This window comes from Plectropomus leopardus, chromosome 18 (genome assembly GCF_008729295.1).
Source record: "Plectropomus leopardus isolate mb chromosome 18, YSFRI_Pleo_2.0, whole genome shotgun sequence".
Classification (NCBI taxonomy): domain Eukaryota; kingdom Metazoa; phylum Chordata; class Actinopteri; order Perciformes; family Serranidae; genus Plectropomus; species Plectropomus leopardus.
Genome location: NC_056480.1, coordinates 17,068,541 through 17,086,341, shown reverse-complemented (window position 1 = coordinate 17,086,341; position 17,801 = coordinate 17,068,541). Strand labels below are relative to the sequence as shown.

At 41.2% G+C, this 17,801-nt stretch overlaps 2 protein-coding genes across 2 annotated transcripts; both read left to right on the top strand.

Annotated features, from left to right (window-relative positions):
- Nucleotides 1-756: 756 nt before the first annotated feature.
- On the top strand, nt 757-1,197 carry LOC121957510 (fer3-like protein). Its single transcript, XM_042506118.1, has one exon. The coding sequence runs from the start codon at nt 757-759 to the stop codon at nt 1,195-1,197; it is 441 nt and encodes a 146-aa protein (XP_042362052.1).
- A 3,530-nt stretch (nt 1,198-4,727) lies between these two features.
- twist1a (twist family bHLH transcription factor 1a) lies at nt 4,728-6,585 on the top strand. The gene is made up of 2 exons (XM_042506844.1): nt 4,728-5,629; nt 6,094-6,585. Exon 1 carries the CDS (start codon nt 5,048-5,050, stop codon nt 5,600-5,602), a length of 555 nt encoding a protein of 184 aa, XP_042362778.1. The 5' UTR covers nt 4,728-5,047; the 3' UTR covers nt 5,603-5,629; nt 6,094-6,585.
- Nucleotides 6,586-17,801: the final 11,216 nt, after the last annotated feature.

Sequence of the window (17,801 nt, the reverse complement as noted above, 5' to 3'; positions counted from 1 at the left end):
GGTCAGATTTGGCACGCTGGCCTGAAGTTCAGTATCGCTGCCTTATAATGTCCAGGCTCTCTCTCCAGAGCCATAAAGCCCACAGTTACACCAGTGACTCTCAGCAGTCCTGCAGTGTGGACTCTGTCCTGCCATGGGAACGGACAGTTATTTGCTTTAATTTGCAACAGAAAAGCGCGTGGTGTATAGTGACTGTTAGGGAATGTTCTATTTGGTCTTCGCTCGGCCTGTTTAAGTGATAAAAGTGTCATTATTTAGCCTCTGAAGCAGAGGGGAGAGTGCAAACAAGACTGTATGACCCTCTGTCAAGAGCCTCCGTTCTTCAGAAGCTCATTAAGGGCCTCCAGGAGGACAGTGCATCAATTGGCAGGGCCCTCCAGCTTCCTCTCGGCCCCTTTTAAGCCTCTCTCCTCAGATTCAACCAACTCACTGGGCGAGACAGCATTAGAAATAGACTCAATTTAGTGATAGAGGGGACATGAAAGATGTCGCGCTGTGAGGAGGCATAGACGACTTATTAAAACAGCAGGAGGGGCCCTTGGACTTGAGCCAAATAGGATCTCACCCTGTCGTGCTTTGACCGGATTTGGAGAAATTTGGATTTACTTGTTGATGCTCTCCTGCTTTGGTCTCTGTGTCTGGTGATTGATATCAGCTAGTCCTGAAAACTCTGATTGGCGTCAGTTTTTGCGCTTGACTAAGTAGCAGACATATAAAAGTGACGTATGCTCTGTGAGGCTGCACTTTGAGACCGAGATGCAAGTGGACTCCACGTTAATACATTTTGTCAGTGACATGAACCGGACGGAGTTTCCGCAAAATTACACTTTGGGACTAAAACAGCAGGTGGAAAATGACGCATCTAGCCCGAGCAATCAGACGCGGTTAAGTAACTCGCCCTGGAGCGATTTGGAGAGCGGCGAGCGCGCTGCGGAGCATCTGGTGATGAGCGCACCGAGGTGCTACAGCCGCGGGCATCACGGCAAGGCCAAACGGAGGAGGATCATCACCGTGGTCCAGAGACAGGCAGCTAATGTGCGGGAGAGGAAGCGGATGTTTAGCCTGAATGAGGCGTTTGATGAACTGAGGAGGAAAGTTCCCACATTCGCCTACGAGAAGAGACTGTCCCGCATCGACACGCTCCGTCTTGCAATCGTCTACATCTCTTTTATGACGGACCTGCTGGAGAACACCTGAGTCAAAGTTTCAAAGTTATCCTATATAAACTTTAGTCCTTGGAGACTGGATTGAGCTTAATAGTGAAATGGCTGAACTGATGAATTTATATTTATGTCATCATTATCCAAACTGTGGGCCAGTTACTGAAACCACAGAACTGGACAACAAACACTTAAAGTTATATAGACTTTTTTTAAATTTTTTTTTTTTTACAACGTTTGAAAAACAAAACCCCCATATAATTGGACGTGACCTAAACGAGCCGAAAGCAAGTCCCCAACATATTTCAATTAATATAGCCTGTTACTTATTGCTGCTTTAAAAATAAATCTGTAAGCTACAATAATTTGTGTTCTTTGCTCCGCTCCACAATTTTGAAGAAAACAACTTAACGTGTAATTTTAACAATTGCTCTATCGATAGGGCTACCCTTGGCAATTTTTATTTATTTTTTATTTTTTTTATATTTTTTTTTTACAGTAAATACATTTTTTTGTAATATTAGTATGCTGGATCTAGTACTATTTTCAAAGTATAAATGTTTGAAACAGTAATAATATAATTTTCAGTGCAGGCTTTAGAGTTTTAGACAGGTTTCTACACACATGGATGGATTATGAGATATGGGGCCAATGGGCACAAACATGCAGAAGGCCCCACCACCTCTCCTACATTGCAGTGATTGCAATTACAATTAACCAAATATGATCGAAATTGCAATATGGCCAAGTGCAATATTCAAATCTCAGGAGCTGCATTAAAAAAACAAAACAAAATAAAGCATAATATTGCAAATGAAAATAAAAGTACCCAATGAATAAAAATCTAAAAAAAAAACCCCATCTAATAGCCTCACAACTATCTAAAACCAAAGAGCAAAAACACATCAAAATAATTTAAACAAGAAAAAAAACATCAAAATCATTTTTGAAATAGAAAAAAACTGTAAAAATTCACTCTTTTTTTAAAAAAAAAAAAAATCTAAATTATTCCAAAATATATATAGAAAAAAACACCATAAAATTCACACGTAAGGGAAAAAAACAACTGCATCCCAGAAAATTTAATTATAGGAAATAATAATAAAAGACTTACAATCTTGTCAAAATAGCTGGCAATTTCTGTCATTAACCATAATTAATTAATTGAGTTGTCCTAGCAGCCCTACTTGTATAAACTTAACTTAACTTAACTTAACTCATAACAAAACATCATATTTTATAAACATTTCTAATGGCTTTTATGCACAAATCGTAATTTATTAAGTAACTAAAGCTGTGAGATACATGTAGTGTAGTGTAAAGTACAACATTTCCCTCTTAAATGTAGTTAAGTAAAAGTTTAAGTGGGGGAAAAGAAAGTACTCAAGTAGAGTACAAGTACCTCAAATTTGTACTTATGTACAGGGCTTGAGTAAATGTACTTGGTGACATTTACTCACTAGTATCAGAACACTGTTGGTACACTGAATTCTGTCTCATATCGTAATCGAAATATCTGCCAAAATAATTGTAATGTTTTGCATATCATGCAGCCCATGCATAGACGCAATACACACAGACTTTAGTCTTTACGCCTTTTTTGTGTTTTTGTGTCTCTGTGGTTGCTTACCCTTTTCGTAGTTAGTTTGCATGTCGTTGTGGTCTTTTGGTGGTCATTTTGAGTCTCTTCCTGGTTAGTGTGTGTTCATTTGAGAGACATTTCACAGGTGAAGGCCAGATAGAGGCGGACACTTGAGCTCGTGGGCCTGTGCCCATAGGCCCGTTCAGTAATCCATGCAACACTGAAGCGTCAGGCGTGTTATTTCAGCACCTTGGAGAGCGGCACAGTCTTACCTGGCTAGCTTCAACAGGTGTGACATAGAAACACAGGCAGGTTGATGTTTCCCTCAAAAGAAAACTAAAATAATCACAACTTGAAGTTTTTCTGACCCTTAAAAGCCTTATCGACCGTGTCACGTGCAAATACGTTAAGATTTGGAGGATTTGAATCACAAATGACTGCGTGACTCTGGATGTTATCTTTAGCACTGAGGTGTAAATTGAATCGGTACAGGGAGATCCAGGCTTTGCGGCGGCTCGTCCTAATACAAAGGGACCAGCGTGTCATCCTCCCTCATCAGAGGTGAGGCCTCCCTGTGGGTGATTCATACCGCGGACCACCTTCAAAAATGGCCAGATCTAGTTTCAGCCACACGTAGAGGTATCTCTGCTGGATTTTGATATTATATCTTGGTAGGCTCCAGAGCTGGGTGGTCATGTGTGCGTGTTTAGTCTCTCTTTCTCTCTCTCTGTCTCTCTCTTTCTCTCTCTCTGTCTCTCGCTCTCTCTTCATCTTTATCACCTCCAATGTTTGCATTGCGCTCCAGCCGTACACCGCCTCCTGCGACCCTGCTGTGAGCACGGATCCGCCCTGAGAGCTCCCTGGGACGGCCTGTCTTTTAAACCTGAGCCGCGGTGTCCACCTCCCTGCGGGAGTTAGACCTATTTAAGCGCATACCTCAACGCGGGGCCGCTGACGGGAAAATAAACACCTCGGTCTGCTTACGAGCAGAGACCTCCTGCTGTGGCAACCTCCTGTGTTTCAGTAGGTCTGATATTTTTCACCGCCACCACTGCTCCCATCTCAGGCAGTGTCTAGACTTGTGCAGGGAGACCTGCGGCCTAAAACAGACTACAGGCATGTGGAGGAATTTCTGTTATATTCTCGTTGTCTTAGTTTTATTCGCAATAGGGAATCCACCCATTTTGAAGTAGCTCTTTATGAAGTGTTATACTATAGACCAGTGGTACTAAACTTATGGCCCGCTGGCCAAATCTGGCCCCCGTTAAAATACCAGGTGCCCCCCACCCCCCGCCCCCAAACATTTTCTTATTCACAATATTTTTTGAAAAGCGATTCACATTGGGAATTGTTTTTGTACTTTTAGTGTACATGGGGTGCCAGAGTGCACAAAACAGCATCAAAATAGAGCTTGTTTGTAAAAAAAAAACTCATAGTGGAGGATCCCCCACACCCCCACAGAGGTCTAAAGTAAGCCTCTAATCCTAGAAATGCCCTAAAATCCTAGAAATGTCCTAAAATCTGAGAAATGTCTTAAAGCCTGAGAAACATTAAAAAAATACTATAATTGTCCTAAAATCTTAGAAATGTCCAAAAATGCCAGAATATCTAAAAATCCTAGAAACTTCTACAATCCTAGAGAAGTCCTAAAATTCTAGAAATGCCCTTAACTCCGAACTTCCTGAAATCCTAGAAACATGTGTGGGGCTTCTGTCATTTTGCAAAAGTGCCCCCCGAGCAAAGCAAGTTGAGTATCTATCCCTGCTTCAGACTTTAAAAAGAGATTTAAGTTGCTCTGTTTAATCTACAAGAAATCCAAGAGTAGAATGTAGAAATACATTGTAGTGGGGAAGGGAGAAAGAATAAATTCCTAAAAGGACAGTTCCTACTGCCTAAAACTACACCTATGGTTGAATAACACCGCGCCCCTTATACACCCTCTTTCGCAATCGTGTGTAAGGGAGCCTTAAGGAGTCTTAAACGCCATTTCTGATATTATAGTTAGACTCTGCTTCCCCTGGCTTGTAGTATTATGTTACACCCCTCCTCACCCAATCACAGCGCTCCCCAAAATCCTCCTGCCCGCTCCCCGCTATAAGAGCCCCGCACGTCCCAGTCTGGCAGACACCTCTGCTTCTCCGTGGCGCACGAGATTTACCGTAATACCAGCCCGCCCCTGTTCTGCAGGCCACAGTTCTTATTGGGCTACCTGTCGTGTTTGTTTATGTTGTAGCCAGGGTAGTGGGTTGGGGTCAGGGGTTATAAGGCTCCTACAGACTCAACAGGAGAAGTTTTGGAAGAGACGATGCGGGAAGAGGACTCCTCCCCAATGGACAGTGCGGGGAACAGTGAGGAGGAGACCGACCGTCAGCTGCCGCGGAGAGGCGCGAGAAAGCGGCGGGCGACACGGAGGCGCGCGGACGAGGAGGAGGAGGAGGAAGGAGAAACAGAGAGTCTGAGCCACGTTAAGAAGAAATGTAGAAAAAGCTGCGAAGGAGGAGGTGGCAGTGCAGGGAGCGGAGACAGCGAAGCCAGCAGCAGCCCCACGCGCTCCTTCGATGACCTACAGACACAGCGCGTGATGGCCAACATCCGCGAACGGCAACGGACGCAGTCCCTCAACGAGGCATTCACGTCGTTACGTAAGATAATTCCCACCCTCCCGTCGGACAAACTCAGCAAGATCCAGACGCTTAAGTTGGCAGCCCGGTACATCGACTTCCTGTGCCAAGTTCTGCAGAGCGACGAGCTTGACGCGCGAGGGACAAGCTGCAGCTACGTGGCGCACGAGCGCCTGAGCTACGCGTTCTCGGTCTGGAGGATGGGGGGCTCGTGGTCCTTGTCTACTACGTCCCACTAGCAGGGCTGCTGTTGATGGCACAGCATGGTAAGCTGAGCGAGTTTTACTTTTTATTCTGCAGGGAGGCAAGCTGTGCCAAAATGTCCATTTGCGCATTTTACTCACTGCCATCCAGATTACAAAAATAAATAAATAAAATAATAGTTAAAATGTTTCAATTGTGATATTTCTACTAAACACCTTTAAAATTTATGAAGCTTGTTTAATTTCATTATGAAAGGTGTGTTGGTCCCTAGATTGTGCAAAAAAATATAAGTATATTATCTGCAAAATATTTCACCTTTCAACTTCAAATGTTAATTTCTCATATCAGGATACACAGCTACTGCCTATGAATTCTTTCCTGGAAACAGATTTATGTTTACATTGCTTACCCCAAAGGTCACAGCCAGATTACATTCCTGCAAATGCATCTTACAAATATACAAAACCATACATTTTTCTGTATTAAAGTTTTGTTTCTTACCAACAAAAATATGTTTCTTTCACAGATTATCCAAACTGAAGAACCAGTGCATCTGGCTGAGCCTTCACAGAGACTGAAACAGGCCAAACACAGCTGAGGATCCAGCGGCTGTGTTCTTCAGGCCTCAGAGGAGAGCAGACTTTTGATATTTCCCTTTGCAAGGACTGTAATGTTTGCAAGGGAGCACTTAGGACAGACAGGACGGAAATGAAGAAAGAAAGACCACTGCGACTATGAATGTTGTGAAAACAAAATGAGCTCTGAGGGACTGCTCTGTTTTGAAACACAAGAGAAAAATGACAATTCATTCCATATTCCCTGTGACAATGTTTCACAGCAAATGAAGTATTTTGTATTTATTTTTCTACGCAGGTTCCAAGCCCCCCACACACACTCAAATAAAAGTTATTTATTTTTGGGATATCACAGAATGCTGAATGGATCTGGAGTCTGTGCATTTTGAGTTTTGTAAATATTTGGTAATATCTTGAATAAAAAAATGAAAGTATCATTCTTACCTCTCAGTTGTCTGGATATTCATTACAGACTTCAAGGTAAGCTCTGTAACAACAGACTCAATTGTAAAATAATGAACTGGTCAATTTCAAGACCATGAAGCCATGAGGGTGGTTATCTAACACACAAAAATTGCTTTAAATGCCTGAAATTTTTGGAGACAAACTCATGTTCCATAGTCTTAGCACTGTGAGCTGATGTAGAGAGTTTATTTTCATTGGTTGTTGCTGAATCCCCAGTTAACTAAACCACAGTGGAGGGGCCAAAAGAAAACATCTCATACCCGTGGCTTATTCTGTAGTGATTTCTTGAGCTCAGGGATCTGGGAAAGCCATAATTAGCTGGTGGTCTGTTTGAACAGGGTGAATGTGGAGCTGTGGGAGACATGCATGATATTCCCAGATGTCCTCGGAGCCACAGGTCAGCATGGGAGTCTCCTGCAGGTGCGACAGCAGCTACCCCAAGAGCTCTAACAGATAAAAGGGGTGGATGCGGGTCATAAAGAAAAGTGAATAGCCTGTGTGATTACGTAAATATACAATCCTGATCAAATAAAGTGGTAGTTATTCACATATGAACACCACAAATGATCAAAACAAGACATTATAGTAAACAAAATATTCTTAGAGGAGGTATATGATGTGTAACTCAAAACTGGCTTTCTAGTTGTTATCAATTTTTTCCTGAATATTCCAAATTATTTGGAAAAATATGTTGGTTTTTAGATAGATCAAGTTGCATCGAGATGACGCATTCAGTTGTGACACAAAAAATTGACTTTCTTCTGAACTTTTTTTTTCAACTGAAAAACATGACGGTTCCATATGGCAATGTCTGTGGATGAGGACCTGCTCCCTATGTAGATATAAACAGCTCATTCTAAGATAACAAAAAATACGGCAATTCCTTTTTTCAGGAGACTACACACAATATATATACTTATTATATTGTTGTCCATTTGTGCCAATATATCTACTCAAATCTTATACACACTGAAAGTGAAATATTTTCTTTTCATGTCACATTATACTTTTACTCCACTACATTTCAGAGGGAAATACTGTACTTACTTAACAACATTTGTCTGAGTGCTTTAGCTACATTACACATTAAGATTTTTGCATAAAAACCACAAGTACAGTTTATAGAATATGATGTTTTGTTGTAAATTAAATTACCAAAGAGTTTATACAAGCACAGCTGCAAAGAGTAGTTGAGTAGTCAGTCGACTGACATAAAATGAATTGCCAGCTATATTGCTGTACATTTAAGTTTTATTCCTTTTCTTCAATTTTTTTTACATTTTTTTTTATTTTTGTTTTTTTTCCGTTTTTTTTTTTTTAATAATTTTGAATTTGGGAGTGATTTTTTTTTGAGGGTTTGGGGGTGTTATTTATTTATTTTTAAATAATTTCTAGTTTTGAGGGTGTTTTTTTCTATTGCTTTTAAATAATTTTGAGTTTTCAGATTTTTCTGAATTGGGTACTTTTACTTTTAATAGTAATATATTTTCCTGAATATACTTACTTACGTTACTTAAGTACTTTTATATGTCATATAGTATTTTTTTCAGTGTGGTATTAGTAATTTTACTTACGTAAAGAATCTGAATAATAAGAATCTGACCACTGCACACTGGTCCCTTAATCTTCACAGTGAAATATTGTTATGTCCATAAAGGAATAGTCTATTACAGGAATACTGCAATAACATCAATTGGACATAGCGGATGAAAGATACTGAGATACACTTCACAGTGTGTTCTCCATCTCTCCATCAGGGTTGTTGAGGGATGATTATGGGAGCATTACTGTGTTTTTGCATCACAGGTTGCGTGCGGAAGGTAAAGCCATCAGCTCTGACCCGAGGCCCTCGCCTGCCACCGGGGGGAATCGATTCCCACCCTCAGATCACCGTGGCCGTGTTATCTTAAACTTGAGGCTGTTGCTCTGACACGGAGGAATGTCACCTCTGAGGCTTTGAAACACACACACATATATAGGTTATAGACACACAGAGGGAGATTTCTCACGCCTACCAAACAGGGAAATGCATTCCACAAAGAGAGAGAGAGAGAGACAGAGGGAAGAGGGCTCCTGCATCTCAGCTCCTTACCCCCTTTGATGTTTGAAGGTAATGGGATGACCGCTTGTTATCAGTGTGAAGGCATCTGGCTCTCTGGTTATAAGCGTGCTATGATAAACTCTTTGATGACTGACACACACTCTCTCCCGCTCATTAATCACAGTTTATATCTCTTTGCTTTGGGCTTGCACTCATCAAACTCATCTAAGAGTCAAAGGTGCAGGCCTGTATGTGTTTTAATAATACCGGGAGCTGTAAATCTTTGTAGAAATGGATTTCTCACGCCTCTGCACAGTCAGTAGGCCCACTGTTGTTTGTTTAGTTGTTTGAACTTGCAGAAGCCTGTTCTTTTACTTCTTTCAGCTTGCTGTCTCCCTCATTTCCATCCTTCTCTGAAGTTCCCCATTACGGGGTAACATGAGCTGGTTTACATTAACCCTCAACACTACAGAAAGACAGGGGGGGAGAGGAAGCTGGACTGACACACACACAAACAGCGAGAGAGAGAGAGAGAGAGAGAGAGAGAGAGAGAGAGAGAGATTTAAGTCTGGTTTCCATTAGAGCTAATTATCTGTGTTTCATCTCAACCTGAAGCAGTTAGTGTGTGTGCAGTTGTTAGTGTATGTGTGTGTGTGTGTGTGCTAGAGTCTCTTTATATTTGTATTCAGCTGCTTTTGATTCATGCATCTATTATCAAATCAAGAGAATCATACCTGAGGACGTTAGCTGAACTGCACTGATGTACTGCTTTGCATAACCAACTGCAACCCAGTGAACTGCGAACACAGAGCACAGATAAAAATCTGTTTTGGTGAATAGCAGAATTTGTGAGCATAATAAGGTTGAATGTAGAGGTTGCAGTTCAATTTTCCTTTTTCCAGTGTTTTCTGCCTTTTCATCATCATCATGCACACCTTATTTAGAGGTCTGGTGTGTAGGATTTAGTGGTATCAAGTGATGAAGTTATGGTTCAGAAACGTCTCCTGTACAGTATTAGGGGTTGGGTGTCTTTCTTTTTTTATATATATATTTTTAAATGATACCGGTGCTAAAACAATACTTTTAAAACATCAGTGCATTAACAGAAAAAAATCAAGCACAAAACCGATAACACTAAAGAAAGGCTCTTTTTAATTGCAATTGCAAATGTAACATTTACATGAATACAGTATACTTAACAGTTTAAAGTATACTTGAAAATATAAATATGGATGAATGCAAAGCATTATTAACAAACTCACCATACAAATAAAAACGAAACCAACCATAACAGTTACAGGACCACAGCAAAATAAAGACACAGGAGCTTGGCTCAGGTCTTACGGAGTTGTAGCATTTATTCACGGACACACAGTCTTAACTGTGCACACATTGCACGGCTACGTTCACTTCATACTCTCATCTCTGCTTGTTGCCACCTCACCGTCACTGGCAGACACATGCTCCCTTGCTTTATCTTGCTCATGTTTGCTCTCTGTCTCGCTACTCACATAATATGGCATCAAAATGAGGCAGAAAAATCTGCGTTATGATTTGTTCAATAGGTACTCCTACCCCTAACCCTAATGGCAACAATGCTGACAGAGCTAATGGTGTTAACTCATGGGGGGTACCAAAACGTTCTCATCCCAACTCGTCACATGTTGCTGCTTTGCAGTGGATTACCGCGCCTACATGTTACGCTCTAGGTATCCTTCTGCATCTGCAATTTATGTTCCAGGATGCCGTTTACATTCTGGGATGTCAACAGGTGCACATGGTGGGATGATGCGGCATGTGGTTATGTATTGGCAACAGCAGCACGTAGCAACCAATGCCGGGCCGTCAACAAACGCACATGCTGGTACTAATGGTTAGATTTAGGCAACAAGGACAGGGATGGCCAGGATTAGGGGAGGTAGGCACATGATAAGGTGTCGAAGAAAAAACATCACATTTAGACAGGAAGTGAACACCAGACTCCCGCATCAAAGTTAATAGTTTGTGGGCCCATCCACCGCCCCTCCCAGTTGCCCCACAGGCGCCCTTGCACTCCTTATATTACATTGTGACCAACAGTGTTTCAACCTTACTTCATCCTGCTGCATTAAATGTGCATGCAAAAGCTTCCATCCAGCTGTGTTATCAAGTGTAGCTGCCTGTGTGTATCATGTGGACGTGGCAGATGCTGTCCAGCAGTATACAGTATAATAACACCATTACCAGTACTGTCCAGCCGCATTCTCAGCAGACGCTGTCTAGCGGCGTTTCATGGGCATGTGAAAGGTGCCTTTTGGAATCACGTACCAATGCCAAAGCACTGACAAAGCGATGCTATTTTACTGGGGGGAAAGGAAGGGGGGCCCTGCTCAGGATGCTCATACCCCACTTTTTTTTTTTTTTTTTTTTTTAAAGAGCAAAAAGTTTGCTGCTATATTCTTGCTTTGAATGTCACATACAGCTTCTCTAAAGAAAGCAGGAAGGAATAGAGTGACAGAAAGGAAGTCAATGCAAAGCAGCCCATAATGAGCACTCGCACTCACACACACACACACACACACACACACACACACACACACACACACACTCATTCCCTGAGGATGGTGCCAGTTGCACCCATCACTCCTGACCTGTGACCTCTCAAACCGACCCCCTGTCCCGCAGACCACAGCGACCTCCAGCTAGACCACAAGTCGCCACATTCACCTCCACAAGTCAGCCACTCAGTTCACTCATACCTCGCAGATTGATGGAGCAGAGGAGATGGAGTATGGATCATAGAGAACAGGGTGGGAAGAAAAATATCTGAGTTTCAAAATGAAACATATACAAGTGAGAAAAAAAGGAAGCAGAGTCAAGAAAAGGGGGCAGGAAGGAGGGAACAAACTTATGCGAATCCTCTCAGCACTGCTGCCCGAGGCTGTTTATCTTGCAGATTGAGTTAAGTACAAGCCTCTTATAACTCTCCACATACCAGACAATATCACAGTGACCCCATTTTACGAATATAAACATACGCGCTTTATCAAAGAGCAGCACGACTCACTCAAACACATAGGCTCTTTCTCCTAACTTAATTTACCGCGCCTTATACAAAGTCCCTTTATTGGATTTGAGTTTTTCTAATTCTGGCTTAAAATGGGGAACTTTAGGGGTCTATTGATGGAGATTTCTTCATGTTTACCTTATAAAAACCACAGTGGCCTCTTATCATGCACTACACTATCAGTATGGAAAAGCCTGAGGTCACGCACAACACACTGTGTGTTATTTCTACAGAGAGAGGCCATTGTTTGACTGAACATAGGTCCATTCACAGTGATGGGAGAGTGGATGTCAATGGGGAAATGTGTGTTTCCTTGTTGTGTTAATAGTAGAGAGAATTGCATCTGACACTTAGTGTTGCATCATCCTGGATTATATGAATTTTCAAGCTTTTCTCTGTTGAAAGCAATAACCAGAGCACAGACATAGTTTACTGGCGTTCTGAGGGTCCCTGTCATGAGCGAGTATGCACACACACACACACACACACACACACACACACACTCATGCACACACAGATGAGGGATGACTTGGCAGTAAAAGCGACTCCAGCCTCAGTGTTGGTCTAAGGGGAGCTGTGCTAAGAGCGAAAAAGACGTTGAAATCTGCAGCCTTCCCTCTGGTGTTCACAGCGGGGTGGTCTCTCTCTATTTCTCTCTCCACCTTCCTCACTTCTCCGTCCTCTCTCTCATTACTTTGAGGTGGTCTGTTTCTGTCTTTCCACCTCTCTCTTTCTCCCTCATTCCCACCCCAAATCTCCCTCCTTCTTCTTCTCTCCTCTTATCTATCACTTAATCTTTTTTGCCCTGTTTAATAATCCCCCCTCTCTCATTTCCTCCTCTCCTTCAACCTTACTCCCCTTTTCCCATTTTTGTTTACCTCCACACACAAACACAAAAACACTCATCATGCCTCACTATTTACTCATTGCCATTCGCCTGAAGTGTGTGTGCAGCGCCAGAGAGTGTGAGTGTACTTAAAGAAATGAAGAAAACCAATCCGAGATGAAAAAAAGATGCCGGGACTGTAGGAAAACAAAGTCTTGCTGATGCAGTGATTATCACTGGCCTGCTTTTTTTTTTGCCAATTGTCCTCTGAATCAGGGTTTTGTTTTGTTTTTTTTACTTGGAAAAAAGTTTTATATTAGCACACTATATTTGTTTTTCTATACTGTTGTTTTTCTGTCTGTGTCTCCTTTTCTTCTCCCTCAGAAGGTGTTGGTTTTCTGATTTTATAAGCCTGGCGTTTGGTGTCACATGAACTGTTTGCATGTTTTTTTTCTTTTTTCCAGGTCCTGTAAAACAGGCCTAAATGCCCCATAATTCTCTAATTCTCTTTCTCAGGCTGCTTTGTGAGGGTTAGTGCCAACTTTCAAAGTCTCTCTCTCTCTCTCTCTCTCTCTCTTGCTCTCTCTCAGGTACACACACACACTTAAGTCATGGCGCACACAAGAAAAAAACAGGAAAAGTGTTAAGTTACACCACCTATTTTAAAATAGGAGGCAAAAGGTCTTGTTGAGACCAAAAGCGCATATAAATGCAAGGAAGGACACACTAACACAGGGATGCTGAGGGGTGTGTGTGTGTGTGTGTGTGTGTGTGTGTGTGTGTGTGTGTGTGTGTGTGCGCGCACGTGCGCTAGCGTGCGTGTGTGCATACATATGTGCATATGTAGGTGTGTTCCCAGCAAACTAGTTTGAAGAAATGATAGCATAGTTAAAAGCCAGGCGCCAGGATTACAACAGGACAGAGCAGTGTGTGTGTGTGTGTGTGTGTGTGTGTGTGTGTGTGTGTGTGTGTGAGAGAGAGAGAGAGAGAGAGAGAGAGAGAGAGAGCACATGCATTTGGGAGAGTTATAAATAGTTGGATCATCTGGAGTACATTAGAGCTGTAGTGTTTAAGTGAACAGGTCCGCTACCTGCAGCCACAGAAACCTCAGAACAGACAGTGCCAGCCCTAAGCTGGTCACACACACACACACACACACACACAGCAAGAGAGTGAAAACCAATCAATAAAGGCAAAGTAATTTAACAAAATGGAGCAAAAACAAAGCACTGAATAGACAGATAGGTTGTGCCTCATGAAATAATACAACCTGACTGTGTTAAATCTCCACAGCTTTTAGATAAACAGGGGTTATTAGCGAGGGCACCGCAGGGATATCAACTCTGCTATTAAATGGTGAGACTGACGTGACTTTTTAGGGTGGGCAAAAATAATGTCTCAACAAGGTTTTGTTAGCTTAGAACTGGCCATACACCACTTCCTGAGGCCACACACATGAACAGCACCTGCATGAACAATCGACACACAGGGGTGGACAAAGTATTCAGATACTTTACTTAAAAAAGTAAAAGTTTTAATAGTACTAAAAGTCCTGCATTGGAAATTTTACTTAAATAAAATGAAATAAGTATAATTAGAAAAATGTACTTAAAGTATTAAAAGTACCCAATGGAGAAAAACCTTTAAAAGAAAAAAAACAACCCCCCCAAATAATAATAATAATAATAATAATAATAATAATAATAATACCCTAAAACTTAAAAAATAAGCCTGTCCCAATTAAAAGCCCAGTCCCTTTTACTACCCTGGTGTGGCTTCACATTTTGACAAATAAACTCCCGTCTTAGATAGAGGCCTGGTTACCATCTTGTTCATTTTTATAGAAGTTCTTTGGCTACCTGCTGTGGCTAACATTAGTCAACTGCTTAAATCGCACATACAAATATGTTCAAACTTCTGTCGATATGGACATGCTACACACGGTTAGATTGGTAAGATTCTCTACAGTTTAGTCATTGAGTTCATTTTACTGAAACCACAAGCACCAAAGAGGACAATAATATCAGCATAGTAAACAAGAGAGACGTAATAAAGATGTTAAAATAATCTGTTTGATTGTATATGCCACTTTTGCTGTGCAACAGTTTTGTATGAAGGGAAATAAAATTCCGTCCCATATAGACACTTGTCCCAGATATAAGCCTGTTGAAATTAGTGGTTTAAGCAAATAATAGCCTGGGCTGTTAATTTAAGTTTTTACGGTAAAAATCACTCATCCAGACTGATGGATGATAAAAAAAACTGAAATAAAAGGTTATCTATTTGTACTTTTTACATCTATTAATCTGCATTTTTACACTGATTACTCCTACACAGATCTCTGCAACCAATATTCATTGGTTTATTTTTAAATCTTACAAAGTCTTGCTTTCACTGCATCTTCTATCCAAGTTTGCCACAAATCCGAGGCCCCCAAAATCAGGAGTTGGTTCAGGAAGTGGACCCTGCCCCCATAGCACATTTTCACTCACACACAGTGAAACCTGAACCACAGGAAGTGGTCCTGTGCAGCATCATGTCAGGGCAGATTAATTATTCACCATTTGAAAAATGCACCTTTTTCTCCTCTCCCATATTTTCCTCCTTCCCCTCTGCTCCCTCCCTGTCTTCTTCTCTCCATATATTGTTTTCATTTCAAGTTCTCCAGAGAGGAACAGTCAAGGAGACAAAAAGCTCTGCTACCTGCGTTATCTCAAAATGAGCTGCGTTCAGACTAAAAATGAGCCGCTGCTGTGGTTGCACAGGCCCCAAAATTCCGGGAAATATTCTCCTGCGGTGTTCCCTGCAGACTTGCGGTATTCCTGCCCACAGTATCCCCACAACGCTTTTGTGGAATTTCCTAAATGGATGAAAAGCAGGTTTATTTGAACTCTTTTGAAAAGTGAAACATATATCTTCCTTATCGCTCCATGGCTGTATTATTTTACTGTACAAATCCAACTGTAAAAAAGACTGACTGAGAGAATAAAAAGAACAATTTTGTGCTTGTTTTATGGGAATGGAGTGAACAAACAATAAAACCACCCAGTTAACACATAATGTGGGCGATTAACACTGTAAAACCTCCTTCTGGTGACCTCACCAGCAACTTCACTTCATATAAGAAAGTCCACAAGTCAAAACAGGAAAAGTGAAAAACAGATTCTTGTATTTTTAGGTTTAATAATACTGAATTTATGGTTTAATTGGAGTTGATACAGGAAGTCTTCAAATAGGGAAACTTGCTTGCTGTTTCTTTACCATAAATTGAAGTGACGGCAATCTAAAGAAAGTGAGCAAGAGCTTTTCTTGGAAAAGTTTTTATTAAACACACCACACTCTTTATAATTTCACTGTTTTCACCCTTCCAACCCCAAACAATGTTAAATTTAACAGATAATATAAAGGTAGTTAAATACAGCTTGAGCACCTGAAGTTAACATTCAACATTTTTACACATTAAATGCAATCGTTGTTGTCATCACATGAAACTTTGATTTGAAAATGCCAACAAATGATCTGAATGGTCTTTTTTTTTTTGCAGAACAGATAAAAAACCCACTTAAAACAAACAAACAAACAAACAAACAAACAAACAAAAACTTGCCAAAGAAATTGAACAGTCTTTTAAATTGCAATTGACTGAACAACTACATATTGAATATTTTTAGTTTTTTATTAAATATGTCCAACACTAGTCTTGTTGAGCAGACCTTTACATAAATCACATGAGCTGGATAATGTAAAAAGTTCACTAAAAGACACTGAGGGCACTTAAGTGTCATTAAAAAAAAGCTACAGTGCTTAATTGTATTTAGTTACGTGCAAGTCGGTAGTATCTGAAGGGCTCTATAGGCATATTCCTGTTTCAACTTTTGATGTGTTATGATGTTTGTGCTATGCTGCTACATTAATTAACTGGGCTGTCTCTGTTGATATATTACATACTGTTTTCCTGACTGACATACCACTAATCTAGGAGTGGCTAAAGACTCAGGTGGTAGGGCTAGGATTTGATTTGGATCCCTGGCTCATCCTATTCACATATCATTCATTAGGGGTCTGGACTAAAGTCACATGACTTTCTGCATTAGGATTTTTTTAGGACTCGAAACTCTTGGGAGTTGGGACTTCACGAGGCACTTGCTTGTACTGACATGGGATTTTGACTTGGGACCCAAGTGCCGATACTTTAAATATGCAAAACGATGACTTTCTGAACCTCAAATGTTTCCATCAGTGAGGAGAATAAGAGACTTGCTTTGCCCTGCAGGTTTAAAACACTGTGAATGCAGTCAGTTTATCTCACCTTGCTTTAAATACTCATGTAGAAAAGTGCTTAATGTCCATAAAAAATTACTTTCAGGCTAAATATAACTCACCACTGTAGCAGTTTATGTAATTGCAATTAAGATATTTCAGAATCACAGGCCTTTTTCCCTTCTTTTTTATTTCTTCCTCACATTTTTATAATGCATTGTGGTTATTGTGTAACCTTGCTGAGTATTGTGATGTAACTGTGGGGTCTGCTATCTGTGCTGAAGAGTCATGTGTCTTGTTATTCTGTCTTTCTGCAATGTCATACCTAAAGTTGTTCACTGAAAAATATGTTCCCCACAAGGTCGGTAAACTATCCAGCTTATGTTGTGCATGTGCATCGGTGGTTAGTGTAGGACCACAGGGATGTGCACACAGTGCTAGAATGACACGGTCGATGTGCACCAGGAAGTGTCCACTCTCCTCCTCCTGCCAGGTCTGTGACTGTGTGGATTGTGTGGAGGTCAGAGGGGAGAAGGTTGTGTTAAGTGGAGTTTGGAAGAGCAGCGGGCAAACACACTTTCCCCTCAGGCGAGTGGTCAAGGGGACAATTGAGGGCATACATACACACACATATACTCACATACCCACAAGTGGTGGATTCTGAGGTAAACATCTTGCCCCATTAATACCTGCAGCCCCTTGGGCTACTTGGCCTACCCTGGTGACCCTTGTTACCGTGGTGATTAGATATTGGGAGCCCTCATCTGCAAACATTTAGCCAGTGTCACCCTTAATCTACCGTATGTCACCCTGCCACCACAGGCTTAGCAGCAACACACACAAACATGCAACTGAGGGCACACATTGCGCCACATAATGAACAACTGGCAAATTAATGCATCTCCTCTCTGTGATGACTGTCAGGTGAAAATACTGATCTATTTTTATGAGTTAAAGTAATTTTCTGGCTGAAATATCTTTTAAGTAGGCTATCTCAAACTCTTACCCCAAGGTAACTGTA